The sequence below is a fragment of the Plutella xylostella genome, chromosome 18 (assembly GCF_932276165.1).
Source record: "Plutella xylostella chromosome 18, ilPluXylo3.1, whole genome shotgun sequence".
Taxonomy (NCBI): Eukaryota; Metazoa; Arthropoda; class Insecta; order Lepidoptera; family Plutellidae; genus Plutella; species Plutella xylostella.
The window spans coordinates 1,105,591-1,125,451 of record NC_063998.1 but is presented as its reverse complement, the minus strand read 5'-3'; the positions used below and the strand labels follow the sequence as shown (position 1 = coordinate 1,125,451).

Below are 19,861 nucleotides of genomic sequence, written 5' to 3'. Positions count from 1 at the left end.
TTTCTACAGTTATGTATAAATCTCAAGATTGTTGCGTAGACTCTTAGTAAATGTGATAGATTAGAATACTTTGTAAATTCAATTTTAGGCGCTGAAGGCGCAGCCTCCCCCACGATAGCGGAGTACGCTTTCAGTTCAGGTACGTCTTTGGGTATAGAGACGACTTGAGTAGGCCAATGAGATTCTGGTTGAGATAGAAAGGTAGGTCCACGCCACCAAAGCGTAGATTCATTGCTTGACTGGGGATCGATACCACGTGATGCAAGATCTGCTGGGTTTTCAGACGTATGAATATAGCGCCAAGAAGAAGATTTGGTAAGCTCATTTATGGCGGCTACCCTATTCGCAACAAATGTCATAGTCGCGCGCTCCGACTTCAGCCAGGCAAGTACGACCTGTGAGTCAGTCCAAAACACTTGACTGTCAATAGTACACCTTAGGCCTTTAGTAACTGCAGCGCTTAACTGTGACCCAAGTAGTGCAGCGCAAAGCTCAAGGCGTGGGATCGTCGTCGGTTTTGTTGGAGCTACGCGAGCCTTAGCAGTTAGGAGTGCGGTATGGATCTGTGATTGGTCATTGTACGATCGAAGATAGATACAAGCACCATAAGCTTGTTGGGATGCATCGCAAAAACAATGCATTTGTATATTTATAGGGTTGTCAACAAGCACTCTTCTATTTATTTCTAAATTTGATAGTTCATGAAGTGGATTGGAAAATTTGGACCACGCGTTTTGAATTTCTTTGGGCACTGGAGTGTCCCAATCACATTTTAGTTTCCATAGGTTTTGCAAAATTATTTTAGGTTTAATGATATAGAGAGATAGTAATCCGAGAGGGTCGAATATTTTAAATGTAGTCGATAAGATAGATCGTTTTGTCGTTTCATTAGTTTTAGGTATGTGTTGAACTTTAAAATGTAGTTGATCTGAAGTAGGATCCCACCCAATCCCTAGTGTGCTAGTGGAGTTGCTTATCATTAATTTATCTTGCTCTAGAGCTTGTGATTTTGATGGAAAGAGATCAGGTAAGTTTGAACGATATTTTCTTAGGTGAAAGCGGCCCCGTTGAAGTTCTTTCGATACTGAGCCTTGAATTAGCCGCAGCTCTTCTTCTGTGTTTGCGCCAGTCAGTAAATCGTCGCAGTAAATATCGTTTTGAATAATAGTTTTAATGCTCGGATTCTCGCACTCTTCGCCAAGTTGCCAAATGCACCGGCTTGTTAGAAAACTAGCACTAGCGAAACCGTACGTTACCGTATTAAGGCGAAGAACTTCAAGTGGGTCGGTTTCATTATCACGCCATAAAATCAATTGATAGTTACGATCAGTATCCCTAACCAAAACTTGACGGAACATTTTCTCCATGTCTCCGGATAGGACATATCTGTAAAGTCTGAATCGTAACAAAATGTTGAAAAGTGAATCCTGTATAGACGGTCCTATCATTTGAAGGTCATTGATTGATAAACCGGAAGTGCTACGCGCGCTTGCGTCAAATACTACGCGTAAACGAGTGGATTCACTCTCTTCTCGCAAGACTGGGTGATGTGGTAGAAAATAGCATTGACTGTAAGGTGGGATATCGGTAGGTGATCTAGAGAGATGGTGGAGAGATTCATACTCATGTATAAAATCTGAATAGAGCTCTTTTAGTTGTGGCTGTTTTCTAAAGCGAGATTCTAGATTGAAGAACCTCTTTTTTGCTAAGTTGTAAGAATCACCTAGACAAGTACTGGGATCAGTACGTAAAGGCAGAGCTACGCAGAAACGCCCATCATCATCTCTTGTAGTATTAGATAAGAAGTGCCTTTCACACAGCGCATCTTCTTTAGATATAGGTTTAGTTTCAGGTAAACTTTCCAGTTTCCAGAATTTTGTTAGGTTTTCATCAATTGATTGTAGTGAGTCATCTTGACGAAGAAAGTTACATAGGGTAGTTTTATGTTTTTCATTAGGTTTGGAATTAGATTTAATAGGTAGTGGTCCCGCGATAAGCCAACCCAGTTTAGAACTCCTAAGAGTTAAGTTGCTATTCGCTAGAGGGAGCTGTTTGGATCCTAATATGTCCCAAAACAAATCCGCACCAATGAGCATATCAACTGTTGATGGTTCAAAGAAAGTGGGATCTGCTAGTTCGACATTAGGTAGGTTTAGGTAGGATGTGTCCACTGCATTTTTAGGCAGTCTATCGGAAATTATAGGCAATACTAGGCAATAGGTCGTGACATTGAATTTGGAGTCACGAGATTGTAGGCTCACAGCGCATCGCTGTGTATTTAGGTTCAAGGGAGTGTTAGCGATACCAATAATATTTATATCGGAGCTTTCGGGTTGTAGGTTAAGTTTGTCTTGAACATGCTTGGTGATGAACGTTGACTGGCTGCCGCAGTCTAGTAACGCTCGAGCAGTTATGCTTTGGTTGGTATTAGGATTTGTTAATGTTATCATTGCAGTACATAACAATGTTTCGGTTGAGGAAAGGGCAGACATTGCAACTGATTGGTTAGTTTGTGTGTTATTATTATTATTAGGCGTTATGTGTAGAAGTGTGTTGTGTCGTTGTTTGCAGAATTTACAATGACCTAACAACTTACAAACATTGGCGGTGTGACCGCTCTTTAGGCAATTATTGCATAATTTATTAGAAGAAACAATTGAGTTTCTTTCACTGGGACTCTTGGCCCTGAAGTCCGAGCACTCATGTAGGAAGTGCCCCCCCTGACACAAAATGCATGTCACGGAACCTTTAGACTGGGACTGAGATGGATCTTTAGTTGTAGTAACATTGAGTACTTTAGTTTGATTTTTGGAAGAAGGAATTATATTATTTGGTTTGGTAACTTTGTCCTGCCTACCTCTGTTAACTGTCTCGAGGACATCGGCCCGATTTTTCAGAAACTCGAAAAAGTCTTGTAGTGTAGGTATTTCAGGTAAAGAATTCTTTCTTTCCTCCCATTTAAACAACGTACTGTTATCTAATTTAGTGCTAGTTAGGTACATAATCAAAACGTCCCAATGTTCGGTAGGTAGGCCTAGTGTTTTTAGAGCTCGTAGATTTTTATTTATGTGGTCAATTACATAACGCAATGATTTGTCCGACTCACGAATGTTATCAATACTCAATAATGATTTAAGGTGGTTAGCTATCAGCTGTCTTTTGTTATCGTAGCGACTGCATAATAATTCCCACGCTTGAGAATAGTTTTGGTCGGTAACTTCTAAGTTGCAAACGACTCGAGCTGCTTCACCTTCCAGATAGGATTGTAAATATTTAAATTTGTAAATATTTTTTATGTTTTCGTTTTTATGAATTAAAGATGTGAAGGTTTCTTTAAACTCAAGCCACTTGAAATATGTTCCGTCGAAAACGGGAATATTTATTACCGGTAAACGGAAGCCCAGAGTGTTGTGATCATCGTGGTGACATTGGGAATGGGAAGTACATGAACTGGCTTGATCATCATTGCTAGGAGGAGTATTATTTTTTATAATATCTTGGGCAGTTGCAATACAATGGTAGAAATCTTGTTCCAACAAATCCCGGGTTGCTAGTTCAGCATCTTGACTACTATAGTTCAGAATCTCAATCTGACCCTGCAGCTCATCAAACTCGATAAATAAGGCTTCGAATTTTGATAGTTTCATCACTAATTTGTTTATTTCAATAGTAGAAATGTTTTGTACAGGTTGCAAAATGTCTAAAGTATTTTTAAATTTGGTAATGCGGCCTTTAATTGAACTACGTTTGGCCATTAAGTCTTTAACATCGGTACTCATTGCGCCTTTTCCGTCCGACGCCATTATGTGATGAAATTATCAATAGAAAATTATTAGTTAGGTATTTAAAATTGTTACGGTACGCTCCTGACTTCAGCGGCACGGAGATCAGCTGGGGCTCGGCGGTCAAGGTCAGCGGCGCGTGGAGGGGGTCAGTCTCGGCGCGCGACGCGCGGAGTGCACAGCTCCAGGCTTGGCCCGCTGCGGGCTGATAGGTATGAGCCGACCACTGGAATAGAATGTTGTTCCGTCTAAAGCGAAGCAAAGCGAGCGAATAGAAAGGTGATTTGGTAGGATGCGAGATAAGAAGGTTGAATAAACTGTAGGTAACAAATTGAAGAAGATAGGTCAATGGATTGGGTTGATCAGCTGTTATAGATTATAGACATACAAGTTATAGGTGCATAGGTAGGCCTGTATGTGAAATAGTTAGGTAGGTTGGTAGGTGATAGGTTTAATTGAGTAGAATTTAGGCAAAGCTAGTGCAATGTAAATAGGCAATCGATATGGTCAAATACCGGTTGTAAGCATTGCATTAGATGTAAATAGGTTTTATTTAGTACGTAGGTACCTAATTGGGTAAGATAAGATTGAGTGTAGCTTACGCGTATTTATAACTAGCAAATAAATAGTGAAAGCTATGTACTTATAGGCAAAGTGAATTTTCTATAGGTAGGAAATATAGAAACGATTTATAATTAAGTTGAAAGCAAGGGTATTAGGTAAGTGCTCAGTAAATGTAATTAGAACTTAGCGTAATGGTTTCATTTGCTTACTGTAGACTTGTACTACTTTGTAGCTTAAAAATTTTGAATACTATAGGAAGTAGAATTTAGGTAGCAACAGTAAGAGAACCTAGCCTCCAGTCTGCACAAGTAAAAGCCACAGGGAAAGGAGTAGAAAGAAATAGAAAGGAACGGGCTCACTCGATTAGGCAGGCGAAGCGTTGTCTGGTAGTGGCAACTTCAACTCCTCGTAGAATGGCTCCGCGGGCAGGTAGGTGTGCAGGCGTTGCAGGTAGGTGTTCTCCAGGTATGCCTCTGCAGTAAGGTGCCTTTCCAACGTTCAGGCTCCTCGTGGTAGAAAGTTAGGTAGGTTATGGCTTCTCGTGTTCGGAGTTAGGCTCTGCGCCCAGGTAGGCACGTCAGCAGCAGCAGATTGGTCTTGATTGGTCTTCCTGACGACGTCCAGTGATTTAGGCAGTAGGTAGGTAGTGGTATCTCCACTGGGTGCAGCAGGAATCGACTCGAAGTGGAGGTTACAACGTGGTTGCTTGTTGCGTAACCAACGTGGCGGCTGCCGCGCGCTCTGGAATGTTCGTCTTGCTGCGTAGTTTATAGTTTGACCCGATGATTTCTAGTTGCAGGTCGTGTCCGGTCGCCACTTCATGTCCAAGAGATTAGGGACATGAGAAATAAGTAGATCATTTATGGTTTGATCCGTATATTGAGTACTAATTTCACTTCAATCGCGGGAACGTGCGTTCAGTAGCGCGATGGTTGGAGGTCTGCTGTTGGGTGAGGCTTGAGGTGAGGGGCCGGAGGGGCGGCCGCCGAACCGGCTAGCCGCGTCTACGTCACGGCGTAGACAATACCAAATTACTCACTAAATATAAAAAAGAAAACTAGCTTCATGACGCCGCCGCCTGCAATATTGAAGTACATTTAACAGTGCCTCAGAACATTATCTAGTAAAAATTAAAATATTAGGTACCTATATTAAAATTGTTAATTAAATTTTGTGTCGACACTTTGTTAGTGGAACTTTTCATTGCTCGCGAGTGTATAAATAAATAAATAAATATTCATGAAAAGTCTAGTTTTTATAGTTCGCTACTAGTCATGATCGCGATCGATTGGGTTTGAATTGTATTCGCAAATCCGGAGTGCAGGCCCTTCCGAGATTTCTCAACGGTTCCTTAGCTATGAAATGTTACGGGAAAATGTTTCTTTCGTCGTTTCTAACACCGGCTACTTAAATTGTTAGGCTGTAAGTTTTTTTTTATTTCTATTTCATGTCGCCGTAGTATGAATCGTTGCTAGCACTTTTAAGATAGGTAATTTCTTTTTCATTACCATAACTTAGGTATATTTAATGTATTTTTCTTAAATGTTTCATACATAAACCTTCATGATGATTGATGTATATAGGTACTTGATACTTAACATCGATATAACCATATTTTTTGTTTAAAAAGGAAACGTTATGTTTAACATACCTAGGTACTTCTACCACTAGTGACCACTCAGATTTATAATACAGTAAAACAACGTTAGGAATTTTCACGGCACCTACATTTCACTCATGGTCTCTACTAGATGCCACCATCTATCGTGTGAAACAACAAACTTTTCAAAATCAAGCAAGCCGTGTTTCAACCGCACCTATTAATAGACCCGAAACTTACTCACCGTCGGTAACTGCCATCACTTAGTGACTTTATGAGTTTTAATGTGCTTAAAATCCACTTAGGTATAATCCGGAGTGTCCATTACCGAAGTTTTTGATTGTCTTTCGGTTGACAATTTGGCATTTTAATGTTAAGGCCGTGTTATAGGAAGTGGGTGTCTCTTTTTATCTTAAGGACTTTATCAACCGACAAAGAGATTTGTAAATTATGTCTTACATTACAAATCGTAGAATAAAAGAGAGGAATAACGAGAGTCCTTCACCATTATATCCTTTTTGTGACACTATGTATTTTATTTTTGTGTCAATGATAGGTACTGTTTTTCAAAAAATTATTAATGGTCTATTTGAATGTACCGACCTATTTATTAAAGTTAATCAGCATTTTTAAATAAGTTATTTAAGTACACTTAAAGAAAAAATAGGTAATCCGACTTCATTGAGCATAACCTAATTATGAAACGTGCTAAATATTTAAGCGTATTTCAGTAATATTTGGCAATTTAGGTACTTGCAACCAGTATTATAGCTTTTATTGTGTGCACGGCTTAAGGTGAGCCCTGAAATGAGAGTTTAATTGTAGTTGGGGATTACTTCAGTAAGGCCCAGATACGTGCGGCCCTGCTCCGGCAATAATGTGGGTAGTTTCATAAACATAAAACAATTTTATTCGAGCTACAAAGATGCTTATCTGTTTGTAAGTTACACAGGTTTACGGCCGATGCTTAATACGCGGAGGGGATGAGTAAATACGGTGGGTATTACATCTGTAAATTAACTTTTGGTAGATAGGTAGGTATATCTGAAATAAAGACAATTCAAGCGAGATAAAACTTTTTTTCTCTTTTAACGATTTCTTTAGAATATACATAATGTTAAATTATGTCATGGCATTGTTCTATGAATTATTACCATAAAAATAGAAAACATTAGCTTCGAATAAAAATAAAAACACAAATTTGTCCCTATTCAAATGCTTTTCTTACCTAGGCATGTTCAATCAAAAAAAGTCAGCCGTTTATGCTTCAATTCACGCCAAAACTAATCTAAAAACATTGCCACTCAAAAATCAAATTATCCCCTCAGATACAAAGTACAAGTTTCATCACAGACTAAAGTGAGCTCAATTTAATCATCTCCTCATATATCTTTGAGGTTTACAAAGAGCCACTTCGCTATACATTCAATAGAATGCCTAAGTAAATGTTGGATGATGCGCAGATTTCTATTTTCAATACAAACCCCGCTTTGGCTACGTAACTTGATGGATGGTGGTGCGTATCCCACACTTATTAGTTATTTGCAGCAATGTTATTTATTACCGTAGATGAAAAGTTCACGGTGTTAAAAGATTGACGTTGGTATTTTAATAGCTGTAGCATCGTAGTTTTAAACCGGATTTATTTCTTAATTTTGAGGTTAAGCATCTATCAACAAGGACGGGTCGATGTTAAAATTGAATAAAACAAAACGTGTGTGAAATTTATTTTTATACCTAAGAAATGCTTGTTTATTTATTAATAAAAAAAAAAACTACTATACATTGCAGTAATCAGATAGAAACCAAAATTTTCCGCGTTGACTTTTGAAAGTTAGTAATATTTTTTTGCCTTTCCAGCTATAATATAAAATCTTCAATTCGTTTAAGACAAAGGTGATAAATATTAAATTAATATTGAAATTCATTTCGGATTTAACCTTATTACCGAGAGTCGGAGACAAAATGTTAATTATTCAAAACATTTTGATTTCTTGTAAGCCCGTATTCATTACGTGTTACTTGTCCTGAAATTTACTTTGCAAAATGTAATTTTCCACTCGAAATGGGGCTTTATTGTGTAATATTAAGATTTATTGTGATCACTTTGAACATGACAGACGTGTAAATGTAAATAAAAATAATTATGACAGTCGAACACGGAACCTTGTTTCTAGCGTACTTTATTTCAAAATTAAACATGAACGTCAAGTACAGGTTTGATACATTGTCGAAAACTATAAAAGTTTCAGTTTTCTCGCATACAAAGTGGCGCCTCTAGCGGAAACTATCATGAGACTTTTGACAAATAATGTATGCAGATGACAGAAGAAAACCTAAACTTTTTTCATGTTCCTAATTTGCAAAACCCGTACAAGAGGCCCAGAAGTAGTTTTGAAAACTTAATAAATGTTACGACTCACAACGGTTTACCCAATGAGTCGTCAATTAGGTACTATATCTTTAAACTGATAGCGATACATATCATACCAGTACAATTAACCATAATTATTTAAGTTCAATCAGTCTTAATAAGGCTTCTGGAAGTTTGGTGCGTGTATAATTTTATATAATTGTTTGCCTTTAAATATAATATTGTGAAGCTGAAAACTTCGGAGTGTGTCGGATACACCGCCTGGCGAAAATGTCGAGGAATATAACTTCGTTGTAATAAAATTTGAGCGATGCTGTGCGGACGAAATACGGAACTCACAACTTTCAGTCCTGTAAATTACTTATGTAATATAATGCATTTTTTATAAATGTTTTGGGAATTAGGATGTGTATGATTGGTACGGAAACAATCCCAATTTTTATATTTACCGAACTTCACTTCATAAAGATTACCTTAGTTTTATTTGTATAAATAACTATAAACACATTTTAAGTGGCTAGATGATCCAGCGAGCTTGTCTTTTCCTTAAAAGGTGTTCCCCTGGGAAATCCGGGATAAAAATCAGACCATTTGTTAATTGAAGATCCGTATTATTTTTTTTTACTATTAAGATGACCAGGGTCGGCTTACTAAACTATGATTTTATTAAAAATGGCACAATAGTTACACCTTCATTGAGAGGGATTAGGGGTAATTCCTATTCAGTGAAAATGCTCGATTTCTTCAGTTGTTGCTGCGTGGGCGGCTGGAGTCGAAGTGAGGTGCCGCTTACGGCGTACCACCCATTTATATGCTAGCGCGGCAGCGCGCCCCCGCACCATGATTTATTGAGTTAAAAAACTTAACATAATATTACATATTTCTTCTTAAAACTAAACATTCCTTTTAATAGAATACAAAACAATAGGTAACAATCATAACAATAACATAAAGAATTCTTTCATAACATAAACTCAAAATAATACTTCTTTATTGTACACATATTTATTTTCAGTACCTAAACGTTTATTACAACAATAATGGTAGGTAAACTGAGTCAATAATCAATAAAATATAACTAACAAATCAAAACTTAATACCTAACTTATTTACCTAACTTATATACCTAACTTAAAACTAAGTATCCGTAACAGTTCTCCCCCTCGTGCGAAGATGAGTACTGAGCACCACACGTATGAGACGGTACTTCCTTTTCAGGTGATCTTCACGAGTCTTGTTATGGGTCTTCTCAGCGTTCCAGCAACTGTTCGGACATCTACGATTCTCGTCCTGCCATCTGGGCCTGGGTGTATAGTCATTATTTCGCCTCTAGGCCAGACTCCTCTTGGCAAGTTCGAGTCGACTATCAACACAATGTCACCGGGTTTCAGGTTTTCAGGATGGTTTTCAGTGTTCGGCCTCGGTGACAGTGTAGGTAAGTATTCTTTCAGCCAGCGGTTCCAGAACGTGTCAGTTAGGTATTGCACTGTTCTCCACGTGGGTGTACCTATCAAGGTGTTTTCATCGAAATCGCCGATGCGTGGACAACCGTTCGATCGGCCAATTAAAAAGTGGCTAGGCGTTAAGCTCTCTTCTTCATTTGGATCTAGGCTTGGTGGTGTTAGTGGTCGTGAGTTAACCAGATGTTCAGCCTCTAATAACAGTGTATGTAACACTTCTTCACGTGGTTGTCTTTCTTTCAGGGTCGCGTACAGTGCGGTTTTTACTGTGCGGACCAATCGTTCCCACGTACCGCCCATATGAGGAGCTCCGGGCGGTATGAATTTCCACTTTATGCCTTTTTCGCCAGCTAGGTCTTTCAGTTTTTCGAATTCAGTTTTCAGTTCTGAGTTTGCACGTACGAAGTTTCCGCCGTTATCACTGTAGAGTACAGAGCACATGCCTCGCCTCGCCGCGAATCTTCTTAGTGTGAGTATCATGTCGTTGGCGGTCAATGAGGTGGCTATTTCCAAGTGTACAGCGCGTGTTGTCATGCACGTGTATAGAGCTACCCAGCGTTTTTCAGTCTTTCGGCCCACTGTAATGGTTAGCGGACCGAAGTAGTCGACGGCCGTGTATGTGAACGGCGGCTGGTATGGGGTTAACCTTTCAGCGGGTAAATCACCGATTGGTGCCGTCAGTGGCGCAGTTTTGTGGGTTCTGCACCATTGGCACTCTCGAGCGGTGGTCTTGACTATAGCTCTGAGCGAAGTTATGTAGTACTTTTGGCGAATCTCATTCATTATGGTGTGAATGTTGCCATGATTGAACTTGCTGTGGTAATGAGCGACGAGCAACTTTGTTATTCTGTGTCTTCCGTCTAGCACTACGGGGTGTTTATATGTGTCACTTATGCAGTTGGCGGCACATATTCTCGTGTCCAGTTTCAGGATATCTTCAGCGATTTTCAGTGATAATCGCTTCAAGCGAGAGTCTTTTTCTAGTGGTTTGTTATTTGTTATGCACTTTATTTCGTTGTTGAAGCTTTCTCTTTGCACTGTTTTTATGAGCAGATTTTCAGCCGATTGTAGGTATTCAGGCTGAATAGGTAGGTAGGTACGGTGGGTTAACGCGGGCGCGGTGAGCGGTGACGGGCGTGATTGTTTCTTCTTATCGTATTTTCGCCACGTACTGTCTTTCACGGTGCGCTTGATTGCGGTGACCTTTTCATGTTTCAGGAGTTGCTTGAACACGTCGACACACTGTAATAGGCGTGCAGTGGCTCTCAGTAAGCGTGTCCATTTGGAGAATCTCTGTGGGTTAGGTATTTCTGTATGTACGACTTTTATCGCTGCGACAGTCTTTTTATTTTCTTCCGCTGGGACGGGCGAGGGCTCGCTCCGGTCCACTGGCCACTTAGTCGGTGGGTTTTTCAGGAAGGCTGGGCCGTTGAACCAACGGTGATTGGGGTCGAATTCTCGAGGCGCTCGTCGTGTGGCGTCATCGGCTACGTTTTCGTTAGTCGGCACCCATCTCCATTCGGTGGTTTTGCTTAGCTCTTCGATTTCCGCCAGTCTGTGTGCCATGAACGGTTTGAAAGTGCGCGGGTCTGATTTTATCCACGCTAACACTGTTCGTGAGTCGGACCAATAGTATTTCCTCGTGACTTTTGCTGAATTTTCGTTCTCTACGTTGGATGCTAGTCGGCAGCCCAGTAGCGCGGCTTGCAATTCTAGTCTCGGTATTGAAGTTATTTTCAGTGGCGCTACGCGTGCTTTTGCGGCGACCAGTCTCACGGTAGGTATTCCATCTTGAGTCGTCCTCCAGTAGGTAGCCGCAGCATATGTAGTTTCGCTGGCGTCTACGAATGTGTGCATCTCCCCCTCGTCACAAGAAAATGTGCAACGAGGGATGTGAAGGCTCTGCAGCTGTTCTAGGCCTTGTATCCATTCTTTCCAGTCGGCTATGTATCGTTCGGGTATCTCTTCATCCCAGCTAATTCCTTCACGCCACAAGTGTTGAATTAACTTCTTGCCTTGTATGAGGACGGGCGTGGCTATGTTTAGCGGGTCGAACACTGACATGACGGCGCTCGTAACTTGACGCTTCGTAGGCGGGCGTGTGCCATCGATGACGTCACGGGGCGTGTTTCTCAAGTTCAGTGTGTATTGAAGTGTATCTTTACCGATGTTCCATAACATTCCGAGTGTTTTCTCTGTTTGTCCGTCTTGACCGATTTTAACCTGTTCTTCGGGTTTAACCGTCTGTAATTGTTGTATAACGGTTGATCGGTTGCTTGCCCAGCCGCGTAACTCGAAACCGCCGTGTTTGTGGATCTGATCTACGTCTTGAGCGGTTTTTTGTGCCTCCGCTTCGGTTTTGAAACTCTGTAGGTAGTCATCCATATAGTGGCATCGTTCAATGGCGCGTACGGCTTCTGGGTGCGTGTTTTCGAACTCTTTCGCGTTCTTATTTTTCACATATATCGCCGAGCAGGGGGACGATGACGCGCCGAATATGAGTGCTTTCATACGGTACTCTCGTGGCTCTTCCGTCTCTTTCTCGCGCCATAAAAAGCGTAGACTATCGCGGTCCTCTTCTCGCATGGCCACTCTGAGGAACATTTCTTTTATGTCGGCTGCGACGGCTATAGGTCCCTCTCTGAAGCGTATCAAGACGCCAAATAAGGACTGTAGCAAGTCTGGCCCACTTAATAATGCGTCGTTCAGGCTCTTGCCGTGTGATCGGTCGGCTGCATCGAATACCAGTCGCATCTTGCCCTTCTGTGGGTGTACTACGGCGAAATGTGGTAAATACCAAGCTCTCGGCGTAGTGGGTGCGCTTGTGACCGGTTCGGCGTATCCGCTTGCTAGTAAGTTGTCTATTTGTTTTTTGTAGCTTATTTTGAATGCTTCGTCCTTTTTCATTTTACGTTCGATGCCTTTCAGTCGGCGTAGTGCGCTCTCCTTGTTGTTTGGCATGATTTCGTCATCTTTGCGCCATAGCAGCCCGCATTCGAACCTTCCCTCAGGTAGACGTTTCGTAGTTTTGTCTAACAACATAAGTGCTCGTTGCTCGGGGTCGCTGGCCGGTCGTTTAGGCGAGATGCCTAACGAATCGAGACTGAAATGCTCCTTTATCAACGTTTCGATTTTTTCTTCGCTCTGACTGTGTATGTGGTTCACGAACTTGACCGGTTTCGCTTCATGGCTATGACACCCGTGTAGCACCCACCCTAGCTTGGTAAGTGAGGCTACAGGTTTCGTCGTTTTTCCTGCCTTTAACTCGCGAGACACGATTAAGTGCCAGTTGTCCTGTCCTATTAATAGACTAGGCCGCTCTCGGTCGTATGTCAGCTGATCCGCTATACATGCCAAGTGTGGGCAGTTTTCTAAGTCTTCTTTATAGACGGCTTGTGTGGCGAGGTTCAGTTGTCCGATCGTCAGGGTGTCCATATCGTGATATTCGCGTGTGAACTGGCCTTTTATGCGTAATTTTAAACGCATTGAATCGGTGCTTTTCATGCGGTGGCCGCCCACTCCTTCGATAGATAGCTCTTCGGTGGGTCCTTGCGCTCCGATTTTATCAGCGACTTCGTTTAACAAGAGGGTTACGGTTGATCCTTCATCCATCAGTGCGGTGACTCTCGTGGTGCCCTGTGGTCCAGATATCTCCACTGGAACTATCTTTAGGTATGCACGCGTCGCGCTTATGTGGTTCACGGATACGATCTTGTTGGCGTCATCTTTTTCGACAGGTTTCGGTTTGTCACGGTGCAGTGTCACGTGGTGTCGTCCCGGACAGTTGTCTTTGCCGCATGGCTTGGCCCGGCAGGTCGGGCTACGATGATTTTGTCTCAGGCAGCGAAAACATACTTTGATTCTCTTCACTATTTCCCATCTTTCTTGAGTGCTTGCTTTCTCGTACTGAGGGCATTTAATTAACGTGTGCCCGTCTTTTCCGCATAGTTTGCACTTCAGTGTCTCGTGGGTGGCAGTAGCTACTATCTCTGTTTCGCTGTCTTCTTCTTCCTCGCTGTATGAGTAGGTAGATGATTCGTCGCCGCTGTATTCGCTTTCTTCCCGAGTTGCGTGTACCATATTACGTCGTGGTTTTCCTTTGAATGCTTCCCTCGGTTGAAATGACTTGTAGGTAGTCGGCGTGCAATCATATGCTTCGAATTGGTCCGCTATTCTATTTAAGAATGCCGATAGCGCCAATAAAATAGGTTGCTGATCATTTAATGACCAGTATTCGTACCATCGGAATTTAACCATCATATTCATTTTGTCGATTATTCTCTCGGACACGTCGTTCGAGTATAGGTAGTCCGTTCTATTCAGTTGTTTGATAGTGTTCACGCTGTTGGCCACGGTACTCGCAAACACGCCAATGCCCTTGATGTCGGCAGTCATAGGCGGTATTCTGTTGATCGCCGCTATCTCACTTTTGATAAGATGCAGTGGCTTTCCAAATCGTCGCTCTAATGACTTGAGTATCTCTTGAGGCGGTGCGTTCGTGTATAATAGTGACTTCACGGCGTCTCGTGCTTGACCGAACAGGGATTTTCTTAATCTAGCGATATTTTCTGATTCGCTGAAGTATTTTTCGGTATCTTCGTATGTGGCGCGGAACGGAATCCATTCGCCGGGGTTTCCGTCGAAACGGTGTAGTTCGTTTATGTATCGTGGCGCTGTAGTCGGCGCCGATCGAGTCACGCTTTTCATTGCGTCTGCGATAGCGCTCGCAAGGACGGCGGCGTCACTCTGCCGCTCCTTCCTCCGTGGCTCGAAGTAGTCTTCATGATGATTCGTGCGTACTGCCTCGGAGACCGGCTTGGACTGGATGGACTTGTGCACCCACTGAGAAACTAGGTCATCGTTGCCCTCTATGTCGCTCAGGTCGCTTGAGTCTCGCTCTTCCAGTTCTATCAGCTCCATTCTCGTTCTGGCTAGTGCCGCGGCGGCCTCTGCTTTTTCTTTCTCTCGCTTCTCCAACTCGAGACGCGCCTCGAGAAAGGCACGCTTCTTGCTAGATGACGAAGATGCTCGGGAGCCCGGCTTCTTATTAACCGCACGGTTAACCACCGTACCTAATGAAGAATCTCTCTGTCTCACTTCGTGCATATTAGTGCTATTCGCTTTCTCTCTCGCACTCCTTGCTTGAGTGCTCGGTTTCGTGCTCGCTGTTCGCTCGGTGCTAGACGTGTGCTTGGTGCTCGCAGATTGCTCTGTACTTGCTGTTCGCTCTGTACTTGTTGTCTGCTCTGTACTTGTCGTCCGCTCCGTGCTTGAAGTTTGCTCGGTACTTGTCGAGCCTTTGGTCGCTTGTGACCTTGCACATTCAACGTGAGTATTGTTCTTATTCTCTCTCACTTGTGCGTTTATTATGCTTCTTTCTTCGGCCGCTTGTGGCCTTAATCTTCCTGCGCTTTCAACGTCAGTATTTTTCTCATTCTCTCTGACTTGCGCTTTTCTTCTTGTTTCACGTGTAGTACTCATCTTGCAGTCGGGGGAGTCTTCGGATTTTCGCTCTTCCAGCCCTAACGGTCCCTAACACCCTAGCAGCTCCGTTCGAGGGTTACTCTAGCGGAGAATGGATCGTGCGGGATAGGTGAAGGTAAGGTACCGACCGTGAGAGGGTGATACGCCTAGTCGGAGTGCTAATTACGGGGGGGAATGTCCCGCAATGTCAGCTGTGCCTACTGAGAGGGCCTCCGCTAGGATTCGCACACCTTGACAGGCTCGGCCGAACTGTACAGTCGCCTTGAAAAAGGCAACTGGTAACGTCGTCCGTACGTCACTCCCGCCCGAAGGCGTTTACTCACGAGTCGTTTAACACCGCAAGGTGACAACGCGAGCCGCGACTAGCGCGTGTAGAAACAAAAATCGTTTGTAAGTGTTGTTGAGCTTCACTGGTCCCCCCTGGTGTCTTCAAAAGGCCGCAGCTCGCTGAAGGCTGACCCAATGGTCCGCACAGCCTCCAACAGTCGCCCTGGGACCCCCAAGGTGCCGTGCTCGTTGACCCCTCTTCGTTCGGGAACAGTAGGTAAAACCAGCCACCCACGCTTAGGCAGCAATTTTCTTTCTTCACAGGTTCCTTTTTCAACAGGATCCGGCTCGAAGGACCATTAACTGAGAGGGATTAGGGGTAATTCCTATTCAGTGAAAATGCTCGATTTCTTCAGTTGTTGCTGCGTGGGCGGCTGGAGTCGAAGTGAGGTGCCGCTTACGGCGTACCACCCATTTATATGCTAGCGCGGCAGCGCGCCCCCGCACCATGATTTATTGAGTTAAAAAACTTAACATAATATTACATATTTCTTCTTAAAACTAAACATTCCTTTTAATAGAATACAAAACAATAGGTAACAATCATAACAATAACATAAAGAATTCTTTCATAACATAAACTCAAAATAATACTTCTTTATTGTACACATATTTATTTTCAGTACCTAAACGTTTATTACAACAATAATGGTAGGTAAACTGAGTCAATAATCAATAAAATATAACTAACAAATCAAAACTTAATACCTAACTTATTTACCTAACTTATATACCTAACTTAAAACTAAGTATCCGTAACATTCATTGCTCCTACCACTTGTATGCCGATGACTTGCAGATTTACAGCCATGTTAAAATTGACGATCTTGATGCTGGCATTGCGGCGGTGAATGGAGATCTCGATGAGATACTAAGGTGGTCGCAGCATTTTTGGCATTTCCGTCAACCCCAAAAAGTGTCAGGCAATAATTGTAGGAAGTTCAAGACTTCTATCCTCTCTGGACTACACCACTGTTCCACCAGTTCAATTTGACGGTCGTGTGATACCTTTCTCTCCAACTGTCAATGATCTTGGTCTGATCATAGATGAGCACTTAAGTTGGGAGCAACAGTTAGACAAAGTGTCCCGCAAAATCTACGCTTCTCTCCACTCTATGCTTCGCCTTAAAAACTTTCTTCCACAACACACCAAACTAGCCTTAGTAAACTCTTTGCTTCTACCTATCTTAGACTATGCGGATGTGTGTTACTTGGATCTGACCGAAGTGCTACTCAATAAGCTTGAACGCTTATTAAATACCTGTATCCGTTTCGTTTTTGGGCTACGTAAATATGATCACGTTTCTCAGTACCGTTCACAGCTAAAATGGCTCCCCATTCGTGATCGTAGGAATCTTCGTATCCTATGTCTCCTTTTCTCCGTTCTCCACGAGCCTAATACTCCTCCCTATCTTAAATCCATGTTTGATTTTCTTTCTGACACTCATACACGTCATCTCCGTTCCTCCCATAATCATCTATTAGCACTGCCCTCTTTCCATTCCGGCTTTATGTCTAACTCCTTCGCTGTCACCGCCGTTCGCCTATGGAATAATCTTCCCGAGAATATTAGAGAAGCCTCTTCTCGCCACATCTTCAAGCGACTAACCCGCGCTCATTATCTCAGCAACTTAAATAAATAGCATTTTCGTGTACCTGTCTGGATATTATATTATTATATGTTTGTATATATTATAGTTATGTATCCTAATATTATATGTATATTATTATTATCTTTTATAAATTTATATAATTATTTGAATGTATTGTTATAATATATTAAGAAAATTATTAAGTGACTTTTTAGTTTCTAGTTTTTTCATCTTACATACTTTTACGGTTTTTTTTTTTTGCACATCTTTGTACTTGTTTTCCTGCACCTCCTGTAGGTTGGCTGGTAGAAAATGCTCTTAGCATTAAGCCCACCTTTTGTACATGTATTTTTATATTTGTGCAATAAAGAATTAAATAAATAAATGAATTAAATAAATAGTTTTCTTGTAAGAGTAGCAATTATTCACCTATCCAAATCGTATCCGCTGTTAGGTATATACACTTAATATATTATTATGTAGGGGTGCAACTCTGCCTACCTCGTAAAGGAGTTTCTAAGTGAAAGTGTTTATGATTTGTCTAGTAGCTCTGCCATCGTAAATTTAATGAATTCATTTGTCCTCCTAACCTAACTAACTTGTTTTTGTTACAGCTAATAAAAACAAACAAGCTGTAAAGTTATAAAGGGTGTCGTAAAATGATTAATTAAGTATCTTTCGTTGGGCGAAATCCCGGTTCCGTACTTACGTTTGATTCTGGTATTTTTATCTTACCGTGTCGCGATGAAATCCAAGACAAAATTAACTATTTTATTAATAACAAACTCTTAGAGAGACGACCGAATGGCGTAGTGGTTAGTGACCCTGACTACTGAGCCGATGGTCCCGGGTTCGATTCCCGGCTGGGGCAGATATTTGTTTAAACACAGATATTTGTTCTCGGGTCTTGGATGTGCCCGTAAAATGACAATAGGCCCGCCCCCTATTACATTGGGACTAACATAACACTCTGGCGAAAAGTGGGTGCAGCAATGCACCTCTGCCTACCCCGCAAGGGAGTACATTAGTACAAGGCGTGAGTGCGTGTTTTTTTTTTCTTAGAGAGTCCAGCTCATATTCTAAAGAGCTATTCAATGTCAATCTCTACATGCTCCCAAAAATGAAACCACAATATCTACTGGTCAAGCTATACTCTTTTCCCCAAGTACCATACCGTCGCTCGTCGGGAATAAAATATGTGAGAATATGTTATTTTTTTCAACTTTTCAGTGTGATTTCTATTTACCTCTAGAATATAGTGTAATATTGTTTGTCAGTATCACTTTCACAAAAAGCATCAAACCTGTACCTAACGTACAGCTTACTTTGTAATTTGAAAGTACCAGAATAGCCCCGCTGGAGTGGGCCTTGTTTGGGCCGGGTGCGCCAATCACGACCGAATAAAATATATGAATGGCCCATAAAAGGAATCCTTTCATTTTATCGAGCTATCTCATTAAATGTGGTGGGCGATGTGGCTCCGTGAACGCTTATGAGTTTCAACGGTTCAAATGAACGTCTTTGTTGGGTTTCATTCGATTAAAGACCTATATTTTTACACTTTTTATGTATTTTAAAAGAATATTTTTGGCCTATTGTGTCCTAATGGTGGACAAAGGTTCACCAGAAGCCAAAGCTTCCACCATTCCAGTTTCTACAAAAGACGCCACCTTTATCTATTTATTTATTTTATGATGGTTATAACTATGTATATCCTTGCACCCACCACAACTCACTATCATTTATATACTCACTATTGTCTATCCAAAAGTCATTGGCCTGGTCATTTTTTTAAGCAATAAGGCCGTCTCTTTGTACTGCTTTATTTTTAAGTTTTTGTTTTTGGTGCAAATAAAGTGTGTTCTATTGTAAATACCGGAATAGATTTAATCTCGATTATAAGGGTTGGTGCAAGACACCCTAAGTAGCAAATAATGATTAACTTAACCCTATTCAAATCGCATTAACTATGTAAGCACATATTACATTACACCATCAACCTACCATTAGCATAACATACACATAATTAATAATCATAACATTAACACGACCATGTCAAGTTTGCCTTTTCAAGTTAATCCTATTATCCATACTATGTATACCTACTTATATGCGTAGTATTAATTAACTGAACTCTGGCTGTTCTCTGATGTTTCAACAAACGAAGTTGATTTATAATTATAACTGTTCTTTTGGCATTGTTTTACTGGTCATTTATGCCTCTTCAGGCAAGCCAATGAATGTTATCTTATAATAAATAATAAGCCTTAGGTACTGTAGGCAGTCGGCACAGGTTAATAATGAATAACCTAGTAAGGAATAATAAATGAAGCTGCCTTCGGGCTGATCACTTATAAAACACTACCCTGTATACCCTCTATGATTGCTATGATTCTGCCAATGGCTTCCGCACAATTAAAACTTGCACAGCTCTGATAGACCATTAGTATTGGGAATATTGTAGATCCAGTCCAGAATAGTGCCGTTCCATACTCGACTATCGATATACTATCGATAAAATGTATACAAGGTAGGCTATTGATACTCTATCGATATATATTTAGCTAGTGAGGCTATATAATATTGTATTGAAAAATTCATTCATTCATTGTTTAAGAAAATTGCATCGGTTTTATAAAAAATATGATTTGCGTAACAAAAATTGTATCGACATTCTT

At 41.4% G+C, this 19,861-nt stretch overlaps 2 protein-coding genes across 2 annotated transcripts in view; one reads left to right on the top strand and one right to left on the bottom strand.

Moving 5' to 3' along the window:
* LOC105386401 (connectin) overlaps nt 1-19,861 on the top strand; it is a 190,816-nt gene that overhangs the window by 60,368 nt on the left and 110,587 nt on the right. The gene's annotated exons all lie outside the window — the stretch shown is intronic.
* Nucleotides 9,535-15,261, bottom strand: LOC125489902. The gene has a single exon (XM_048627478.1). It carries the CDS (start codon nt 15,259-15,261, stop codon nt 9,535-9,537), a length of 5,727 nt encoding a protein of 1,908 aa, XP_048483435.1.

Bases quoted from the DNA above. Each gene is read 5' to 3' on its own strand.
- LOC125489902 (XM_048627478.1), bottom strand. From the start codon at position 15,261: ATGAGTACTACACGTGAAACAAGAAGAAAAGCGCAAGTCAGAGAGAAT.